At 41.1% G+C, this 22,038-nt stretch overlaps 1 protein-coding gene across 11 annotated transcripts in view; it reads left to right on the top strand.

Annotated features, from left to right (window-relative positions):
• Positions 1–22,038, top strand: part of GBF1 (golgi brefeldin A resistant guanine nucleotide exchange factor 1) — a 121,630-nt gene that overhangs the window by 1,756 nt on the left and 97,836 nt on the right. For 10 of the 11 annotated variants that reach the window (XM_059900982.1, XM_059900979.1, XM_059900984.1 and 7 more), the window contains exons 2-3: positions 12,763–12,871; positions 14,685–14,751. In XM_059900982.1, coding sequence (XP_059756965.1) covers positions 12,776–12,871; positions 14,685–14,751 — 163 coding nt within the window. In that variant the 5' untranslated portion in view covers positions 12,763–12,775. The remainder of the gene's footprint in view (positions 1–12,762; positions 12,872–14,684; positions 14,752–22,038) is intronic. The other variant, XM_059900978.1, reaches the window with a different exon arrangement.

The raw sequence follows: 22,038 nt of genomic DNA, 5'->3' as shown, positions 1-22,038 counted from the left end.
CCTCAGTAGTTGTGGCACACGGGCTTAGTTGCTCCGCAGCATGTGGGATCTTCCTGGACCAGAGCTTGAACCCGTGTCCCCTGCATTGGCAGGCAGACTCTTAACCACTGCACCACCAGGGAAGCCCCCCCTAAGATTAGTTTTAGTATGTGATTCTGACTTGTGGCCTGATTCTAGCCCTGGCAGTCAGGACTTTTGCATGGTGAGGTAGTAATAAGGAGGATCAAAACCTCATTGTGTTAGAAGGGAAAACTATCTAGGTTCTAGAGTGATAAACTCTGCTCTCCTGAAATTGTGTGTGTGTGTGTGTGTGTGCGCGCGCGCGCGCACGTTGGTAGGGGAGATAGCATTGTTTATTTTTTTAATTAGGGTATAGTTGCTCTACAATGTTGTGTTAGTTTCTGCTGTACAAGGAAGTGAATCAGCTATATGTATACATTATGTATACATATATCCCCTCCCTCTTGGGCCTCCCTCCCACTCCCCCCATCCCACCCATCTAGGTCAAGACAGAGCACCCAGCTGAGCTCCCTGTGCTGTACAGCAGGTTCCCACTAGCTATCTCTTTTACACATGGTAGTGCATATATGTCAATCCCAATCTCCCAATTCACCCCACCCCCCTTCCCCCACCCCGTGTCCACACATTCGTTCTCTACATCTGTGTCTCTATTCCTGCCTTGCAAATAGGTTCATCTGTACCATTTTTCTAGATTCCACATATATGTATTAATATACGATATTTGTTTTTCTCTTTCTGACTTACTTCACACTGTATGATAGTCTCTAGGTCCATCCACGTCTCTGCAAATGACCCAATTTCGTTCCTTTTTATGGCTGAGTAATATTCCATTGTATATACATACCACATCTTCTTTATCCATTCATATGTTTATGGACATTTAGGTTGCTGTATTGATACTTATTGATTTAAAATAAGTGGGGTGGCACTTCCCTGGTGGTGCAGTGGTTGAGAATCCGCCTGCCAGTGCAGGGGACACAGGTTTGATCCCTAGTCCAGGAAGATCCCACATGCTGTGGAGCGGCTAAGCCCGTGGGCCACAATTGCTGAGCCTGCGCTGTAGAGCACGCAAGCCACAGTTGCTGAGCCCACGCGCCGCAACTACTGAAGCCTGCACAGTCTAGGGCCTGCGTGCCGCAACTACTCAGCCTGAGTGCTGCAACTAATGAAGCCCGCGTGCCTAGAGCCTGTGCTCTGTAACAAGAGAGGCCACACAACGAGAGGCCTGCGCACTGCAACGAAGAGTAGCCTCTGCTCGCCGCAACTAGAGAGAGCCCATGTGCAGCATCGAAGACCCAACACAGCCATAAATAAATAAGTAAGTAAGTAAATAAATAAAATAAGTGAGGTGGAAATGGTATAGGAAACTGTTTGCATTTTAACTTGCTGATCTATATTGTAGAATTTCCAAAAAAGTAATTTAAACTGGCTAATGAAATGACATAGTCACCTCAGGAAGTATCCAGGTTTGATGGGTCTGCCTTTCTCATCTGGGTTGGTATGCCCATCTGGGTTGGTATGCCCTGTTGAGCCCTGTTGAGTTGATAATGCTTTGCATAATAGGCAGTCTAGTCTTTGGGTAGATAGTGCGACCAGTTCAGCATCTTTTCAGTTGGGCCTGGAGGTTAAGTCAGGCAACAAGATTTTACCTTTTCTTACTTTAAAAAGTCATTTTCTGGATAGGAATAGTTCTTTACTCCCAGCCCCCATCCCAGATCAGAAAATTTGTTTTTCCTTCAAGACTTGTATTTGAGCTTCTTTTTTTTTTTTTTTCCAGCTTCTTTTTAAAGGTGGCAGTAGACAGTATGTTCTAACCTTGACATTGATGCTCATTGGCACAGTCGGAACTCAGGTTGTAGGCACATCTCCTCATGAGTAGCTGGGCACCAATCCCAGTTGAACTCGAAGTTCTCAGAGTTACACTACTAGTTCACTTCCCCGTGTTCCAGAAGGCAGAATGACTGCTACTTTTAGATAATAACTTCATTGATAGGGTACTTAGACTGGCTAGTGTGAGCAGCTGGAGAGGAAAAAGGCACAGCTCCTGCTTTCGAGGAGACCCGTTGTATTTATACAGTACTCACTGGAAGGATCAGCCTAGTCTTTTTACACCACTTCTATTGATTGATCACAGTCTGTCCCAGTGGTTCAAGGTGACTAATTAGAGTGATTCTGCTGTTGGGGTAATTGTGGAGTTGAGTTGAAGGGAGAAAGGGAGGTTCATTTTATCTCTGGCTGGAAGAGCTTTGTAAATGTAATTGGCAGGTGTTTAGCTTTTATTGTTCCTCTTTTTCTGTATTTCAGTATGTTCCACAGCAGTTGTTTAATTAAATGAAAATGTAATAGGGCACTGTGGTGATTTGGAGCCCCAATTGCAGTGGATATGATCATGGAAGTAATGATTTGTTGCCATCATGTAAATAAAGCAGGGATTACAACCTCAAATGCCTGAGTATCAGGCAGGTAATGTAAATGAAGGAAGTGAGCCAGGAGGGAATGTATTAGCAGTGACTGTAGTGTACTGGAATGTGGGCACAGTATGACCATTCTTCCTGTTATTCAAGAGAAACTGGGAATTCAGATCATTGTGTTTTAAACTGTTGGCAACTAGTTAAATTATTTAAAAACCTTTTACAGGAGGAAAAATGTATGTCTGTGGACTAGATTCTGCCTGATGACAGTGGAGGATGACCCCTGATATACAAAATGGGCAGGCCTTATGAGACTTAATCACTGCAATTCTCTACGTATAATCATACAGACTCACTTTTTTTTTTCTTTTTATTTATTTATTTATTTATTTTTGGCTGCGTTGGGTCTTTGTTGCTGCATGCAGGCTTTCTCTAGTTGCGGCGAGCGGGGGGCTACTCTGCGTTGCAGCGTGCGGGCTTCTCATTGCGGTGGCTTCTCGTTGTGGAGCATGGGCTCTAGGCGCACGGGCTTCAGTAGTTGTGGCATGCAGACTCAGTAGTTGTGGCTTGCGGACTCTAGAGCGCAGGCTCAGTAGTTGTGGTGCACGGGCTTAGTTGCTCCATGGCATGTGGGATCTTCCTGGACCAGGGCTAGAACTTGTGTCCCCTGCAATGGCAGGCGGATTCTTAACCACTGCACCACCAGGGAAGCCCGCAGGCGGATTCTTAACCACTGCGCCACCAGGGAAGTCCTCCAGACTCACTTTTTTTTTTAAAGAACGATATAGGGGGGCTTCCCTGGTGGCTCAGTGGTTGAGAATCTGTCTGCTAATGCAGGGGACACGGGTTCGAGCCCTGGTCTGGGAAGATCCCACATGCCGCAGAGCAACTAGGCCCGTGAGCCACAACTACTGAGCCTGTGCGTCTGGAGCCTGTGCTCCGCAACAAGAGAGGCCGTGATAGTGAGAGGCCTGCACATCGCGATGAAGAGTGGCCCCCGCTTGCCACAACTAGAGAAAGCCCTCGCACAGAAACGAAGACCCAACACAGCCAAAAATAAATAAATAAATTAAAAAAAAAAAAAAGAACGATATAGGGGGTTCTTTTTTAAAAAAAATATTTATTTATTTATTTGGCTGTGTTGGGTCTTAGTTGCAGCACGCAGGATCTTTCGTTGTGGCATGCGGGCTCTTTGTTGTGTGCAGGCTTCTCTCTAGTTTTGGCGTGTAGGCTGCAGAGTGTGCAGGCTCAGTAGTTGCAGTGCACGGGCTCTCTAATTGTGGCTCACGGGCTCTCCAGTTGTGGCACGCAGGCTCTAGAGCACACGGGCTTAGTTGCCCCGCGGCATGTGGGATCTTAGTTTCCCGACCAGAAATCGAACCCATGTTCCCTGCATTGGAAGGCGGACTCTTAACCACTGGGCCATGAGGGAAGTCCCCAGGCTCACTTATTTTTTTTAAATAGATTTATTTATTTATTTATTTATTTATGGCTGCGTTGGGTCTTCGTTGCTGCCTGTGGGCTTTCTCTAGTTGCAGTGAGCGGGGGCTGCTCTTCTTTGCAGTGCGCGGGCTTCTCATTGCGGTGGCCTCTTGTTGCGGAGCGTGGGCTCTAGGCGTGCGGGCTTCAATAGTTGCAGTGCGTGGGCTCAGTAGTTGTGGCTCATGGGCTCTAGAGCATAGGCTAAGTAGTTGTGGCACGCGGGCTTAGTTGCTCCGCGGCATGTGGGATCTTCCGGACCAGGGCTCGAACCCGTGTCCCCTGCATTGGCAGGTGGATTCTTAACCACTGCGCCACCAGGGAAGCCCACCAGGCTCACTTTTTAATCTTTGTCCTACTCTGCCAACTTTCACCATTAGTTGTCATGTTGGGTGCCCTGAGTGGTTAAAAGATGAGTGGGGGAAAGAAATCTTGTTTCATTTTTCATCTCCAAGCTGGCAGAAAGGGCATCTTTGGACAACTTTGAGCTTATCTCAGTAGCTCACCTTGCATATAATTCTTGGGATAACCTCAGAATCTCCATAGAGGGAGGAGGGGGAATGGCAGAGCTGAGGTACACTGGTCATCTGATTATCCGGTTGGGAGGATTTTCCATTCGTATCCTGTCAGGGCACCAGCTTTTTTCTTGGTTTGATTTTCTCTTACCTCCACCCTTTGAGTAAATTTCTTGAGTCCAGCAAGTTGTTTACTAGTTCAGTAATTTTGGGTCACTCTCAACAAAACACAGAACTATGGCGCGTTCCTTGGCTAGCTCTGGAAACCTTAAAAACTCTGCGTCTTTGGTGCTTCTCTGGGATGTTTGAGAGATCGAGTGAAAATAAACCTCAGAGGGGCCAGTTGATGGTTGTTCAGCTCCCTGGTACCTTCTGCCCTCTCAGAAAGCCCATCAGGGTTTTCGTGGTTTACATAGCTCTGTATTAGACATCAAAGCGCCATGAAAAAGAAGAAAAACCTGAGTCTTTGCCTTTGGAGAATCTGATTTCTAATTGAATAAGAACAACTTTTAAGCAATGAAGAAAAAAAAGTAACTTAATGGTCTACTAATAATCTATTTAGAACCAAAGAAAATAAGACACATATATACATATGTGAAGAATGGACAATTACATAAAGAATTGTACATTTCACAGAAGAAATGTGAACATGCAAATAGCATATGAGGAGACTTCAGGAAGATACATGTGAAAATAGAAGCATTATGATTTGACTGGTGGATAAATGTGGGTTCTTTTTGTCCATAGAGTGGCTAATATGGAAGATTTGTAACTTCTAGTACAGAAATAAACATGGGATACAGAAAGAAGGTTTGCCTGCCTGGCTTAGAGTCCTTGTCTTCTATGAAGTAATTGTTCTCACAAGAGGTGGATGTGAGCTGCACCAATACTGAAGAGTCAGTCTTAATATTCTTTCAGTTATTCATTTGTTCATTCAGTATTTATCATTTTTCTTACTATATGTTAGGCATTGGGGATAAAAAGGTGATAAATTATGGTCTCTTTCTGAGATGCTCATAGACTCATGGGAGAGACAGACTAAATAAATAATTATAAATGAGTATAAGATATGTTTAAATAGAGGTATGTACTGTGCCATAGGGTGACAAAAAAGGAGTACTAATACTCTCCGGGAGAGTGGGTTAGCTAGGGAAGATTTAACAGAGCAGGCATTATCATAATAACAGCCAACCTTTTTTTGGGTTTTAATATTCCTAATAGCATGCCAGGCCTTACAACAAATGGGTGAGGAGGTACTATCTCCATTATGCAATGCAGAACTGTAAACTGGGAATCAGAGAGGCTAAGAAACTTGGCTAAGATCATATAGGTAATAACAGTCAGGAATACCACTGTGGTATTCTGATTCTCTCATTGACTTTTGGATGGAATGAGTAAGGGTTAGGGTTTATACAGCATATAAGGGACATCAGTGTCCCCAACCCAGCTTAAAAACAGAACATTACCAAAACTGGGGCAGCGGGTATGCCCTTCCCTATTAGTCACGTCTCCCCTCCCCTTAGCCAATTGTTGTAAATTTTTTGTGCATTTCCCTGGGGTATAATCTTAGCAGTGGAATTGCTGAGGTATAGAATATGAAGTTCTTCAACTTTGCAAGATAATGCCAAATTGTTACCCAAATGAGCTGTATCAATTTACAGACTCAACAGCCACTTGGTCTGTATTTTTACCAACTTCTGGTATTGTCAAATTAAAATTTTGTGCTATTTTGGAGGTGTAAAATGGTTTCTCATTATCTTATTTTGTAATTTTATTGACTATTAAGCTAATAATGTTTTCATATATATATTTACTGTTTGTATTTTCCTTATTCTGTGAAATGCCTGTTCATGTCTGTTGCCAGTTTTGGGGAGGATTTATATGTCTATCCTTATAGTTTTGTAGCAGTTATATTATGGATATTGCTCTTTTTTAAAAAATTTTTATTGGATTATAGTTGCTTTACAATATTGTGTTAGTTTCTACTGTGCAGCAAAGTGAATTAACTATATGTATACATATATCCCCTCTTTTTTGGATTTCCTTCCCATTTAGGTCACCACAGAGCATTGAGTAGAGTTCTCTGTGCTATACAGTAGGTTCTCAGAAGTTATCTATTTGATACATAGTATCAACAGTGTATATATGTCAATCCCAATCTCCCAGCTCATCCCCCCACGCCCCCCAGCCCCTTTCCCCCTTGGTATCCATACGTTTTTTTCTCTATGTCTGTGTCTCTATTTCTGCTTTGTAAATAAGATCGTCTATACCATTTTTTTCAGATTCCACATGTATGTGTTAATATACAATACTTGTTTTTCTCTTTCTGACTTCGCTCTATGACAGTCTCTAGGTCCATCCATGTCTCTACAAATGACCCAATTTCGTTCCTTTTTATGGCTGAGTAATATTCCGTTGTATATATGTACCACATTTTCTTTATCCATTCTTCTTTGCTTCTTTATTATATATGTTACATATATTTTCTCCCAGTTTGTGATTTATCTTTTCCTCTTTTTTATGGTGTCTTTTGAATAAATGTCTTTAATTTTAACATGGTTTAATTTACCAGTTTTTTTTATGGGTTCTGCTTTTTGTTTCCTATTTAGGTACATCTCCCCTATGCTGAGATTATAAAAATATTCTCATATATTTTTTTGGCCACGCCATGTGGCTTGCGGGATCTCAGTTCCCCAACCAGGGATTAAACCCGAGCCACGGCAGTGAAAGTGCTAAATCCTAACCACTAGACCACCAGGGAACTCCCTCTTATATTCTAAAAGTTTTCAGGTTTTGCTTTTTTACATTTAAGTCTTTAACTCATTCTAAAGAGAATTTTTGGTATTCCATGAAGGATCCAATTTATTGTTTGTTTCGCCTGCTTTTGTTTAGATCTAGAGGGAGTTGCCAGTTGCGGGATGCCACAAAGCACCATTGTAATCCTATAGGCCCAGCTTTAAACAGATCGTGCTTTCAAAGAATATATGTTGCTCACAGTCTCTGAGCAGATAAGCCACTAGCTTATTTGAAGGCTGGGGGATATTCGTTGGTGTGTATTTGGTCATTCCTTCTCATATTATTTCTGATAAAAGGTAAACCTTAAGTTCTTTGCTACCATATTCGTGAGGTCTCTGCCGGCCTTTGTGACCTTATGACAAGGGGTTCTAGGCCATTGGCTACCAGACAGCAAGTGGTTCATCAGAGCTTCCCGTTTGAACATCAAGGACAAATTCCCTTGGGAGATTCTTGGGTGAGGAGACATGCTCAGAGGCTTGGAGGGAGATTAGGCAACTCTGCATAGTCCTTGAAAATAATTCCTCTTTATTCCCGAGATGTTTCTTTTTTACTAAGAAACTTAAGACAATGATTTTGTGCTTAGATCTTTGCTATCTTAGAAAATTGTTAGTTTTTGATGCCTAATGAATTTTGATTGTTAGGTTGATTATTTCAGTTGGTATCCCAGTTCAAAATTTATTTCCTCCAGAAAGCCTTCCAAATAGCATGTAGATCCTATTAGATCTCAGTTAAGTCCTGTTGACACTTTTGTTTGCTATTTGTAGTGTGGTGGTGTTGTTATTTACTTGTTGCTTGTTGTTCTCAGTATAGGTGTTTTCTCTCATTCTCTTAGTTCTTTAAAAGAGAAATTAAACAGACTTCCCTGGTGGTCCAGTGGTTAAGACTCTGCACTTCCACTGCAGGGTGCGCGGGTTCGATTCCTGGTTGGGAAACTAAGATCCCACATGCCGCGCAGCGTGGCCAAAAAAAAGAAAAAGAGAAATTAAATATTCTTATTTTATAGTGGCCCCCTCCAGGCCCCCCAAAATATTTTTTACAATGATAGGTAGTCTGTATATGTACTATATATATTGAAAGCCGTCCATGATATGCTTCCCAGGCAACTTGCTTTTCTAGCTTTACATGCTATTATTCTCCTAGGAATAATGTTCCAACAAGTCTGGAATAGTCATGACCCCCTAAATACATAGTGCATTTTCCTACCAATAAGCTTTTACTCTTGCCATTCTCTCCTTTTGTTTGTTTGTTTTTTTAAATTAATTTATTAATTTATTTATTTTTGGCTGTGTTGGGTCTTCGTTTCTGTGCGAGGGCCTTCTCTAGTCGCAGCGAGTGGGGGCCACTCTTCATTGCGGTGCGTGGGCCTCTCACTGTCGCGGCCTCTTGTTGCGGAGCACAGGGTCCAGATGCGCAGGCTCAGTAGTTGTGGCTCACGGGCCCAGTTGCTCCGCGGCATGTGAGATCTTCCCAGACCAGGGCTCGAACCTGTGTTCCCTGCATTGGCAGGCAGATTCTCAACCACTGCGCCACCAGGGAAGCCCTCTCCTTGTGTTTTTGACTGTTTGAACCCTGTCTTTCACTTGCCTTTCCAGGGCCCTCTGCCAGAAATAATTTTCTTTGCTTCACTACTGTGACACTGTGTATCACTTATGTATTAGAGATATGTATGGGTTTGTGTGTAGATGTATGTGTTTAATCTACTAGATTATAAATTTCTTGTGGGTGGGTAGGGACAATTCTGTATGACTCTGTCTAGCATTTTGCTTAGCATGTGCTAAGTAATAGCTGGTTGACTGAAATAAATGTTTGTTAGTTAACTTTGATTGCTGCTCTTAATCATTTATACATGGAATAATACAACTAATTTTCTGTAGCGCCTACTCATTAAAAAAAATCCGTTCATTAAAATTTAAAAATATGTAATATATGTATGTGACACAAAATTCAAAAAGTACAAAAGAATAGGCAGAGAAAAGTAAGTCTTCCTCTCACCACTGTTCCCCAGTTCCTTTCTCTGGAGGCAACCTCTGTTAGGAGTTTCTTTTTTTTTTTTTAATTAATTAATTAATTAATTAATTAATTTTTGGCTGTGTTGGGTCTTCGTTGCTGCACGGGCTTTCTCTAGTTGCAGCGAGTGGGGGCTACTCTTCGTTGTGGTGTGCGGGCTTCTCATTGCAGTGGCTTCTCTTGCTGCGGAACACAGGCTCTAGGCGTGCGGGCTTCAGTAGTTGTGGCACGTGGCTCAGTAGTTGCGGCGCACAGGCTTAGTTGCTCCGTGGCATGTGGGATCTTCCCAGACCAGGGCTCGAACCCGCCCTGCAATGTGTCCCCTGCAATAGTAGGCGGACTCCCAACCTCTGCTCCACCAGGGAAGTCCCTTAGCATCTTTATTGGAGTATAATTGCTTTACAATGGTGTGTTAGTTTCTGCTTTATAACAAAGTGAATCAGCTATACATATACATATATCCCCATATCTCCTCCCTCTTGTGTCTCCCTCCCACCCTCCCTATCCCACCTCTCTAGGTGGTTACAAAGCACCGAACTGATCTCCCTGTGCTATGTGGCTGCTTCCCACTAGCTACCTATTTTACATTTGGTAGTATATATAAGTCCATGCCACTCTCTCACTTTGTCCCAGCTTACCCTTCTCCCTCCCCGTGTTGTTAGGAGTTTCTTAAAAAAACCTTCCAGGAACTTCCCTGGTGGTGCAGTGATTAACAATCTGCCTTCCAATGCAGGGGACATGGGTTTGATCCCCGGTTGGGGAACTAGGATCCCACACGCCGCCGGGCAGCTAAGCCTGTGTGCCTTAACTACTGAGCCTGCGCGCCTCAACTAGAGAGCCTGCGTGCCGCAAACTACAGAGCCCACGTGCTCTAGAGCCTGCGTGCCACAACTAGAGAGAAGACTGCACGCCATAACAAAAGATCATGCATGCTGCAACGAAGATCCTGTGTGCTGCAACTAAGACCCGATGCAGCCAAAATAAATATATAAAAATAAATAAATAAAATAAAATGTAACATGTATTTAAAAAAAAAATCCAGAGATCTAGAGCATATTCATCTTGCCTAAATAATTTAAGGAAGGAGAGATGCTAGAGATTTTATCTTTTCTGATACTTTATTTTTGAATTTGTTTATCTTTCTTCTACTTCTTGGTTCTCCTCCTCTTCATCGTGGTATGTTCTCATCATTGAATCTTATCTATTCATTGAAGAGAACATTGTTGTGTGTCTAGAGCATTTAGTCTTCTGAGAGTAACCTAGTTGTTTCTTTAAATTGTCTTTAAAATAAGTGTTGTCTTTTGTTGGGTTCCCTTGTGGATTGGGAGAGGTGTTATGGGCCTGGACAAAATTTGTACCGGTTCTTTTTTCCTTTATCATAGTGGTTTTCATTCTTCTCACTTTCTTGTGTAAAAAATATGCAAATAGAGCTACTTGCAGGGTGCTTTTTTTCCCTCCATATCTCTGGCTCAGTTTTCTTTTAGATCCTGCCGAACTCTATAAATACCTCAAGGGCAGAGATTGTATCTCATTTCTTTCATAATTATTAATTTTTAATTATATTGATGGTACAGTAATATGTTCTCCTTGTAAAAAATTAAAACATGGATAAGGCTAAGTATCCTCTGATTACACCCTGATTTCATAGTACCTTCTCTAGAGATAACTATGGTTGTTGAGTTTGGGGTACATCTGCCCAGACCTTTTATTCTGTGTTTATGTATCTCTCTATATGCCTGTACAAAATACATTAAGTATACTTAACAGCATAGATGACTCACAAACATAATGTTTCAAGGGAAAAGGGCAAATTGCAGAAGAATACATACAAAATGATATTATGATATTAATTATACAAAATATAAAAATATGCAGAATGATACATATTGTCTAGAGATACATATCAATGAAGTAAAAGTGTAAAGCAACATAAAAGTTTAGTAAACATCAGATTAAGAGTCGTGGGACCAGGGCTTCTCTGGTGGCGCAGTGGTTAAGAATCCGCCTGCCAATGCAGGGGACACAGGTTCAAGCCCTGGTCCAGGAAGATCCCACATGCTGCAGAGCAACTAAGCCCGTGCGCCACAACTATTGAGCCTGTGCTCTAGAGCCTGCGAGCCACAACTACTGAGCCCGAGTGCCACAACTACTGAAGCCCTTGTGCCTAGAGTCCGTGCTCTGCAACAAGAGAAGCCACCCAATGAGACGCCCGCACACCACAACGAAGAGTAGCCCCCACTCACCGCAACTAGAGAAAAGCCCGTGTGCAGCGACAAAGACCCAACGCAGCCAAAAATAATAAATAAATAAGTAAATAATTTATGAAAAAAAAGAATAGTGGGCCCTATAGATGAAAGAGAGAAGGATGTAATTAGGGAGGACACACAGAGACTTCAGTTGTACTGTTCTTAATCTGGATACTGGTTGTTATATTCTCTTTATATCTTACTGTATGTTAAATACTGTATATTTTTGAAAACAAAAATCTAGTATTTTATGTAAGGTGGGTTGGTTGGTTGGTTTTTACATAGTTGGCAACATACAGTCATGCATTACAATTTTTTTTTTCATTCCACAGTATGCCTAAAGCTCTTTCCATGTCTTATTTGCTTTGTATCCTTAGCACTCTGAAAGATGCCTTATGCATAGTAGGTGCTTATTAAGTAAATATTTTTGGAATTCCTTTCCTTACTCTGTTAGCCTTACTGTTTTAATTTTCCTTGAGCCTGATCTAAATGTTTGTCTAACTGTACGTCTCCCCTACCCTGCTTTCTATTCCTTTCGTTTTTTAAAATTTTGTCTTTCCTGAGGAGGATTTCTAAACAATGGGAAGTGATTAGGTTGATTTTACATGCTCCTAGGGTTTTCTCTATGCCAAGAAGAGTCTACCTTTCAGTCTGCTTATTAGAGATTTCCTGCTATAAGCAAGTGAACTTGACTTTTCAGAACTTTTCAAAGGTTGCATCACTGCCACTGTCCAATTTTCTGGAGCTGACTTGGCAGAATGGATGCAGTCTATAAATTGACATTGTAACTGTGGTTCCAAACCAGGGCTATTTTTCTAACAGCCTTCATTCTTTTCTTTTAACTTAAACCTTCATTATTTATTGAGTTGATAAAAAAGGAAGAACAAAAGGAAGATCTGAAATACTTTTTTAACAAACTAGCAACACGGATGTATCTGCATATATATATGATTCGTAGGAGAGATTTGGGGGACAGTTGACTTTGAAGAATTTGACATGCTTGTTAGAGATTGTTGAGGTGCCTTTGAAAAGTTTCTGGTGTGATGCTTTTTGAGTTGTATCTTGAACTTGCGGAGACCTAGAAGAGCCAGGTAGTGAGACCTCTAGAAGAGCCAGGTAGTTGGATTCATAACATAAGAAGGGCTTCATCCCATCTTAGTATTACAGGTGGGAAATCTTGGTACTGAAAAGTTAAATCATACTTCTAACCTTATCAGGTACTGATTTAAGCATGGGTATGGTCTTGGGTAACCAAATATTAACTAACTTTTCTCTTCACTGTTTCAGTAGGTTTGCCAGGATGGTGGATAAAAATATTTACATCATTCAAGGGGAAATTAGCATTGTGGTTGGGGCCATCAAACGAAATGCACGATGGAGCACCCATACTCCACTGGTAAGTGGGCAGTGGGCAGAGAACCTGGTCACTGAGTTGCTGTAGGGGATCTGGTGCGTGGTTAAAACAGTAATCAATTTCCTGGTAATGATGATAATAGTAGGAATTCAGCGTTTTTCAGAGGACCCTTTTGTTTTATTTCAACTAGAGTCAAATTTATAAGCTGCGTTTTTTTCTCTGGAAGCCAAAAGATGATACCATTTTTCTTCTAGCTGTTTTCGTAAACAACTTAAGCTAACACTTGGGATCTCTTTAATATGCCTAAAAATGTCAGAAAGATTCCTTATCTTCTAATTCCCAAGAACTATAATTAGCTATCAAATTCATTTCAGTTAGTTTAGTTATTGATACATGGAGTATGGCTTGGTAATGGTACTCCTTGGGAATTCAGCAAGTTTTCTTATATAGAGCAGACCGTATCTTGCCAATCAGATGAGTAAGATTACCTGTTGTAAAGCTGACTTTCTTTATTGCATTTGTATGTTCAAGGCTATTTTTTGTACAGTCGTGTAAGACAGTTTTTGGTACAATTGTAAAATCAAGTTTAGACATTTCCAACTTGGTGAAAATGTATATGTGTGTTTAGAAATTTCTTATGTTCATTTATAAAAGTGGATTGTATTAGAAGTACGAGTGGAGGGGCTTCCCTCGTGGCGCAGTGGTTGAGAATCTGCCTGCCAATGCAGGGGACACGGGTTCGAGCCCTGGTCTGGGAAGATCCCACATGCCGCGGAGCAACTAAGCCCGTGAGCCACAACTACTGAGCCTGCGCGTCTGGAGCCTGTGCTCCGCAACAAGAGAGGCCGCGATAGTGAGAGGCCCGCGCACCGCGATGAAGAATGGCCCCCACTTGCCGCAACTGGAGAAAGCCCTCACACAGAAACGAAGACCCAACACAGCCATAAATAAATAAATAAATAAATAAATAAAATATTTAAAAAAAAAAAAAGAAGTACGAGTGGAGTCAGGAATGTCTTAGAAATGAATATGTGAGATTATGATGACTATGAAGAAAGAGAAAAGATAGAATAATACATACATCTTACTCTGTATGTCTCAGTCTGTTTGGGTTGCTCTAACCAAATACCAAAGACTGGGTAGCTTATAAAGAACAGATTTTTTTTTTTTTTCTTTAAACAACAGATATTTATTTCTGGGGGCTGGAAGTTCAAGATCAGGATGTCAGCATGCTCGGGTGAGGGACTTCTTCTGGGTCTCAGACTTCTCATCGTATCCTCACATGGTAGAAGGGCAAGGGAGCACTCTTGGGCCTCTTGTATAAAGGGCATTAATTCCATTCATGAGGAATCTGCCCTCATGACCTAATCACCCACCTTAGGATTTCAACATAAAAGTTCTTTTTTTTTTTTTTGTGGCTGCGCCACGTGGCATGTGGGATCTTAGTTCCCCAACCAGGGATCAAACCCGCGCCCCCTGAAGTGGAAGCACAGAGTCTTAACCACTGGGAAGTCGCCAGGGAAGTCCCAACTTAGAAGTTTCGAGGGGACACAAACATTCAGACCATAGCACATATAAAGGACCTAGCAATCTATGGTAGCTTGAGTGCTATGGTCATGGTGTAGATTAAGCTTAGTATTTCAGGATGTACTGTTTTAGGTAAGCCCAGAGTACTTCTATGAGATAAGAGATTAGGGAACTGGAAAAATGAAGTATAGCTGACTTTCTTCTCTTCAGAAGGAAAACTGAATTTTCTGGTTGGCTTCAGAGAAAGAGCCCTTGATCTGTCCTTTATTTCCTCTTTCCTCTTGGCCTGATAATGAATTTTTTTTTTTTTTTAATTTATGTGTTACAGGATGAAGAACGGGATCCTCTGCTGCATAGTTTCAGTCATCTAAAGGAGGTTTTAAACAATGTAACAGGTAAGTGTGTTTGATTTATTGCAGAGGTGGACAGACTTTTTCTGCAAAAGACTATATAATAAATATTTTAGGCTTTACAGGCTGTAGCAACTGTGCAACTACTCAATTTTGCCATTGTAGCTCAAATGCAGACTCAGATAATACTTAAATGAATGAATGATAAATAAAATTTTCTTTTAAAAAACAGGCTGCAAGCCAGGTTTGGCCCACGGGTGTAGTTTGCTCTGGTTTACTTTATTGCTGATCCTTCCTAGAGTTCCTAGTAGAGTGTCCCATTTTAGTGGGGAATCAGCGTTCATACAATTATAAACTTCCTTCATTGCTTGAGTTATAAATAAGTTATTTTTGGCTATTTTTTGGTTTTGTTTTGTTTTGCTTTAACTACTTTCTTTCTCTGACTTACGTATTCCATAAGATAGGAAGTTGGTGGCACAAGTGAAGTTTTTAATACTTGCAGCAAAACCCTTTTCTTACAGAAAATCATTGTTGGTTTTAGGGCCTTAGCTGTCTGTAATGCAGATCTTTTAGTCTTCTCTTGTTGCCAGAATCTTTTGTGTCACACACTCTGCCCCTGTTTTCCTAATCATAATTATGTTACATAATATTCATGTGTTTAGAATTTTCAAAGCCACTTTCACATTTATTACTGTATTGAACTTTTTTCACTTTTTTATTTATTTATTTTTTGGATGGGGAACTTCATTTTTTCTTCTAGTTTCATTGAGATGTAATTGACATACAGCACTGTGTAAGTTTAAGGTGTACATATGCTTTGACTTACATACATTATGAAATGATTACCACAGTAAGTTTAGTGAACATCTATCATCTCATATAGTTTCAAAATTAAAGAAATAGAAAAAAAATTTTTTTTTCTTTGTGATGTAAAACTCTTAGGATTTACTCTCTTAACTTTCGTATATAACATACAGCTGTGTTAATTATATTTATAATGTTGTACATTACATTCCTAGTACTTATTTATCTTATAACTGGAAGTTTGTACTTTTTGGCTGCTTTCATCCAATTCCTCCTTGCCCCACCCCCTGCCTCTGGTAATCACAAACCTGATCTCTTTTTCTGTGAGTTGTTTGTTTTTGAAATAGAATTGACCTACAATACTATATTAGTTCCTGTTCTACAACATTGTGATTTGATATTTCTGTACATTTCAAAATGATCACCATGGTAAGTCTAGTTACCTTATTGAACTTTTACACAACCCTGTTGGGGAGGCATGTTAGATATTGTCCCCTTTTTATGAATGAAGTTGAAGCCCAGAGATATTTTAAGTGATTTAGCTGAGGTCACACTGATCCTAAGAAGCGGAGTCAAAACTCCATCAGAGTTTCCATCAGAATTCAGGCCCCTGATGCCTGGTTTATTGCCCTGTTCTGCATTGCTTCTGTTCTTACAATTAGAGGAGAAGGTACACAGGAAGTGCCTTATATTATGTAGAAAAACATGTCAGGGGAGGAGGCAAGTCTCAACACTTCAGGTTTTTCAAGGGGGTATATATAGACCTAAAGGGAAAGCCTCCGAGGCGTGTTCCTCTGTTGACTATAAAGGGCTTTTGCAGTGTATAACCCTGGAATGGTTTTAGCTAGTAACATATCTAAGACCACAAATGAAATAGTTTTTAAGGCTTTTGCAAATTAAATAAATAATAAACAAACAAATAAATTTTTCCTTTCGTGAGAAATGTATCAATAGGAGAATATCTGGAGAAAAATTCCTTTTTACTTTCCTAAACATGGGCAGAAGTTATCTAAGGATTCCCTACATGTTTCTTTAAAGGAGCAAATTCTCCTCAGTTAAAAAGTGTTGGCAGTATTAGCCAAGAACGATCAAGTAGTATAGAGGTGGTTGTTGTTAGCTAGATAGCAGGGCTAATGCAACTAGGTGGCATGTTCCCATTTTATGTCCTGTACTGTAAGTGATTTGGCTGCTTTAGAAAGTTGGTGGCTTGCACAGATTTTTTTTTTTTAATCGAAGTATGGTTGATTTACAATGTTGTGTTAATTTCTGCTGTACAGCAAAGTGACTCAGTTATACATGTATACATTCTTTTTTATATTCTTTTCCATTATGGTTTATCCCAGGATACTGAATATAGTTCCCTGTACTATACAGTAGGACCTTGTTCATCCATTCTATATGTAATAGTTTGCATCTACTAACTCCAAACTCCCACTCCATCTCTCCCCTCCCCCCACACCCCGAAACCACAAGTCTGTTCTGTGAGTCTGTTTCTGCTTCTTAGGTAGGTTAATTTGTGTCATATTAGACTCCACATACAAGTGATATCATAATGGTATTTGTCTTTCTCTTTCTGACTTAACTTCACTTAGTATGATAATCTCTAGTTGCATCCATGCTGCTGCCAGATCTTTTCAACTTTTCCGATAAAGCGTACACATCCCAATTAAAAAGAAAACGTAGTGAGTAGATATTTACAACTTTTTGGTGGGTCAGAGTTCAGAGTATTGTCTTTCTAAGAGAGTTAAGGGGATTAAACAAGTTAATACATTTGGAAACTTTTGGCAAGCATTTTTTTTTAAAGAGTGGGAATTTACATTTTCTTTTTTTAATTTTATTTATTTATTTATTTATTTATTTATGGCTGTGTTGGGTCTTCATTTCTGTGTGAGGAGGGCTTTCTCCAGTTGCGGCAAGCGGGGGCCACTCTTCATCGCGGTGCGCGGGCCTCTCACTATCGCGGCCTCTCTTGTTGCGGAGCACAGGCTCCAGACGCGCAGGCTCAGTAATTGTGGCTCACAGGCCTAGTTGCTCCGCGGCATGTGGGATCTTCCCAGACCAGGGCTCGAACCTGTGTCCCCTGCATTGGCAGGCAGATTCTCAACCACTGCGCCACCAGGGAAGCCCATTGGCAAGCATTTTATAGACAGCTAGGAATTGTTGTTATAAGTGGCTGGGGACACCCTAAAATGGCTGAGGTCAGACTGGAGTAGCCTTGTAGGCTTTTTGGGCATGCTGCAGACCTTGAGGAGCTGAGGTGGTGCTGCTATCCTGACAGAGCCACATTTCCTACTTGCCATCCAATCCATATCCCATACTTGTTTTCTCCATTCTGACATATCCCAAGACTTCAGTTCAGAGACTGTATCTGTGGTGAATAGTGCAGTCCAGGATTTGGAGTCTAGACCATCTAAGAGGTACCAAAGTTGAGTCTGCTGTCTAATTTTCTTACATCTTTGGGTTAGGAATCCAGATTATCTTCTGCTTGAAACTATTAAAACCAGAATACGCTGAGGAGCCAGTTCTGTCAGTGGTACTAGGAACATAGCTGGGTGTTGCCAAGCTTTCCCTCAGAGGAAGGAAGAAGGTTGTAGTATTTTCCAGGGGCCAACAGCTGTGGCAGATGTTGAAATGGTGCCTGCCAAGGTTGCCCCATTGTTCTTGGGTTTTAGCATATTACCTGCCTGAGAAAATAACAGAGTGGACCCAAAATAGAGCATTTCATGGTCTTCTGATTGGTTCTGACCCCCCACATAGTGCTGGCTTCCAGGAACAGGTTTATGGGTCAACTGACCCTGTGGTCCTGGACTCTGCAATCCATGACCAATTTCTTGTTTCTTTTACCAAAACAAACAGATTTTTCTGATTGGCAGTGTCAGGAGGACTGCTTTCTTGGAAGCCTGTTAACGGTTGAAGGCTGGGAAAGGGTTTTGAACTTGGAGAGAGAGACTGAAGGGACTGCCTGTGCTATGTGACTGGGAATGTTGTACCACTTAGTTTGGAGGAAGTATGGCAGGAATTCTAAGACTCTATTCAGTTTAACTCATGAAAATGACTTGGACTTGGTCTCTTTTTACAAAGGCTTTCTATTTACACTTTTCTAGGTTATTTGCTGGCTGGGTTGGTTAAGAATATTACTAATGGAAATAGGTGGTTTATTGGACAGTGTCAGTCAACCTAAATGATTTTGTCTCTTTTCTTGTAAGCAGTCAGAGAATCTTTTACGGACATAAGCGCTACCTACTCCTCCAGGAACATTATCTGAGCATTGTGAAGGAAATAAGTCCACTGTCTCTAGTAAGTTTAGCAAGTCCATATCAGTTATTCTCACAGATAAGTCTCTGGACTACATTTGCAGTCAGTATTTGCCTAAAATGCATGACAACTGGATGCTCTGTAACATCTAGAGTAATAGAATATTCTAATACCAAATCTAAAGAGAGGGTTGCACTTGGAAGGTATGGAGTGCCTAATAAGAGCAACGTTTGCATATTGGTACTTTGGATAATGCCATAGCTCACCACCAGTGAGACTTGACTGCTGCCCCTCATTTGGTCTTTCGATTCTCTTAGGAATCCTTAGGAGGTTATTCTGAAGGAGTTAAAGCAGATGTGTGGTTGCCAGGAGCTGGGACTGGGCATGGGGAGTAACTGCTAATGGTTATAGGGTTTCCTTTTGGGGTGATGAAAATGTTCTGGAATTAGATAATGATGATGGTTGTACAGCTTTGTGAATATACTAAAAACCATTGAAGTGTATACTTTAGAAGGGTGAATTTTATGGCATATGAATTATATCTTAATTTTTAAAAATAGCAAATGTACACTGGAAAAGTAATGGGATTTGCCAGTTCTTTCTCAAGTCTCAGAGCCATGAAGGGAAGCCTCTGACTATAGTTGCTGCTGTGCTTTGAACCCATTGCCCAGCAAAGGCAGCATAAGGCTCTGTTCAGCCTCCTAGCCCAGTTTGTCCTTTTATGTCTCTCTCATTAACTCAAGAAGCACATGGCTTTTATATTTAAATTTATTCAAGCTGTAATCTTTGACATTTGAGTTAGCTTTTAGTACAGTTTTGCATTTATAGTAATATATATTATGTATTTTCTCTATCCCCAAAGAATCCATTTTAATCTTTTCCGGATGCAAATTTCAGGCTCTCTTGTCCCATCTCCCCTCTCTTGCTCTCTTTCCCCTCCCCCAACGGAGTGTGTTTGATCAGGTGTGGCAGGAATATCCACTGTCAAGCTGCGCCCTTTATATTAGTCAATATTATCCTTCTCCCCCCTTCCCTGTCTGTCTGCCCCTTTGGGCTTTCCCAGTTGATTTATAATTTTGGAATTCTCATCGGAGTCTGTAATACAGTTTGTTCATTATTTAACCAAAACCTGTTTAATGAGCAGAGAGAGGCAATGTAAATGTTAGGCATGTTGCAGTGATGTACCTTTGTGCTTCTCAAAGCGCGTGGGTAGTTAACTCTGTGCTGCCTGCAGGGCTGGGTTGTCCTGGCCGTAGGGGCAGAAGGACCAGTGCCTCTCCCTTGCATCTGCCCAAGCCCTACCATGGGCTTAGATTCCAAAGACACATTTCCTTTTATCCTTCTAGAGATCTTGTTGGGGCTCTTGCTTATTGGAGTTATCTCCAATCTCACAGTTAGACTGGGTGGTAAGATCTGTGGCATGGGATAGGGGGATGAAAGGGAAAGTGAAATATTAGGATACTTGATACTGCTCTTGGTTTTAGGTCTGTGGAGAGTAGACAGTTTATTTTTATTTTTTTAGCCGCGCAGCACGGGATGTGAGATCTTAGTTCCCCAACCAGGGATCACACCCGTGCCCCCTGCCATGGAAGCACGGAGTCTTAAACGTTGGACCGCCAGGGAAGTCCCCCCAGAGTAGACAGTTTAGAAGAATACTTCTAGCCAGCATTGTCTCTGGTCTTTGATCTCTTTGTTCCCAGATTAGGCATGTCCTTGCAAGCCTTAGTACCCTTCATTCAGTATAACTTCATGGACAAGGCTCTAGTCAGTTGTGATTTGTGGTGTTTGGCTGTGATCATTTGCCTCCAGATTGAGGCTGCCTTTGTCCTTGGTCTTTAAACTTAGATCATTACAAAGAGATTCTTTTCCAGAAAATTTTTGATTTAAAGCACAGAGAGAAGAACAATCTAAAAGTATCACAACCAGAATCTTCTCTTAAGGAATCACCTGTTAATGACTTTAAAGCCTTCAGGGCCAGAACTTGAGGAAGACCTCTTAGTGGTGTGTGTCAGGGGTGGTGGTGGTGGGGAGGGTGGTGAGTTTGCCTTTGGAGATATAACCCCTGGCTGGCCTTTTAAATTCTGAGGACCTATGGGGTTTGGGGGTATTTAGCATAAGACTAATATGGTCTTGAAGCTCAGTATAAGCACCTGTATTAACTATGGAACTGTTGTAGCTGCTTGGACCTTTTCTTTCTGAGATTCACTAAGTTTTGGATTTCTTCTGGGTCTAGCTTGTTGAATTGCTTCTAACCAATATTTATTGAATATCTGCTATGTGCTGGACATTTTGCTTAGGCACTTAGGCACTGGATCTATAATGGTAAACAAACTTCCTGCCCTCGTAACCACTGGTTTTTAAGACTAGTGGCTCTAGCTGACCGTTCCAAGGCTAACCTTTGTAGCCTCTACTCTGTGCCATATGGTTCTCTATCAGGTATGGAATAGGTGAGAGTGAATGAGAAAAATCTATTGCCAAAAAAAAAAAAAAAAATCTATTGCCATCTTTTCTTACTCCCACTCTTTTCCTTGCTAACACATAAGCCAAAGAAATGAACAAAAATTTAGCTCATATATTTGCTTATTTGGCTTTCTCATGTAAAGCTGTTCTGGCCAGAGTTTATGTATTCCCAAAGACATTGGTGGGTTTGCGTATTGTAACTCTGAGGGATAAGATATTTGAGGGATAGGATATTTCTTTACTGTGCTTACCTGGACAGCAAGATATGGTGTGCTTGAGTTTAAGAGGGAGAAGCAGGTGCCTGGAGAGAGTGGATGTATCAGGAGTTTATTTAAATATAGTTTATCCTGGACAAACACACCTGTAGGGTACTGTCTGTCTCAAGCTTTGTGAATTCAGAATCTGAGCTAGGAGGTTTGAATCCATGTAACCTCCAGAGGTTTACAGAGAACATTTAAACAGAGTCTGAAAGCCAACCTGGGAGGAACTATGACTTAACACCTGTCTGGCTTAGGCCTCATAGAAATAGCCTTCTAAGTTGAAGCAAAACTCTTCCAGAATGCCTCATACCTCAAGTTAATCTGTTTCAGTTGGAACATGGGAAAGTGTAGTGAAGAGATTTTTGTAGTCACTGTCAGGAAAAAGATTGAGTAAGGGTAATATTTGAAAAAAAAAATTTGCTGTTAGAGCTACCATCTCCCTAGCGTAAGCAGTATATCATTATTAATCAGCATGAGAAGCCATGAGAAGAAGGTTGAATGAGTCACTAACTTTTTTTTTATTTTGGCCGTGCTGCGGCTTGTGGGATCTTAG

Source organism: Balaenoptera ricei, chromosome 16, assembly GCF_028023285.1.
Source record: "Balaenoptera ricei isolate mBalRic1 chromosome 16, mBalRic1.hap2, whole genome shotgun sequence".
Lineage (NCBI taxonomy): Eukaryota > Metazoa > Chordata > Mammalia > Artiodactyla > Balaenopteridae > Balaenoptera > Balaenoptera ricei.
This window is presented reverse-complemented; position numbering and strand designations above follow the sequence as displayed.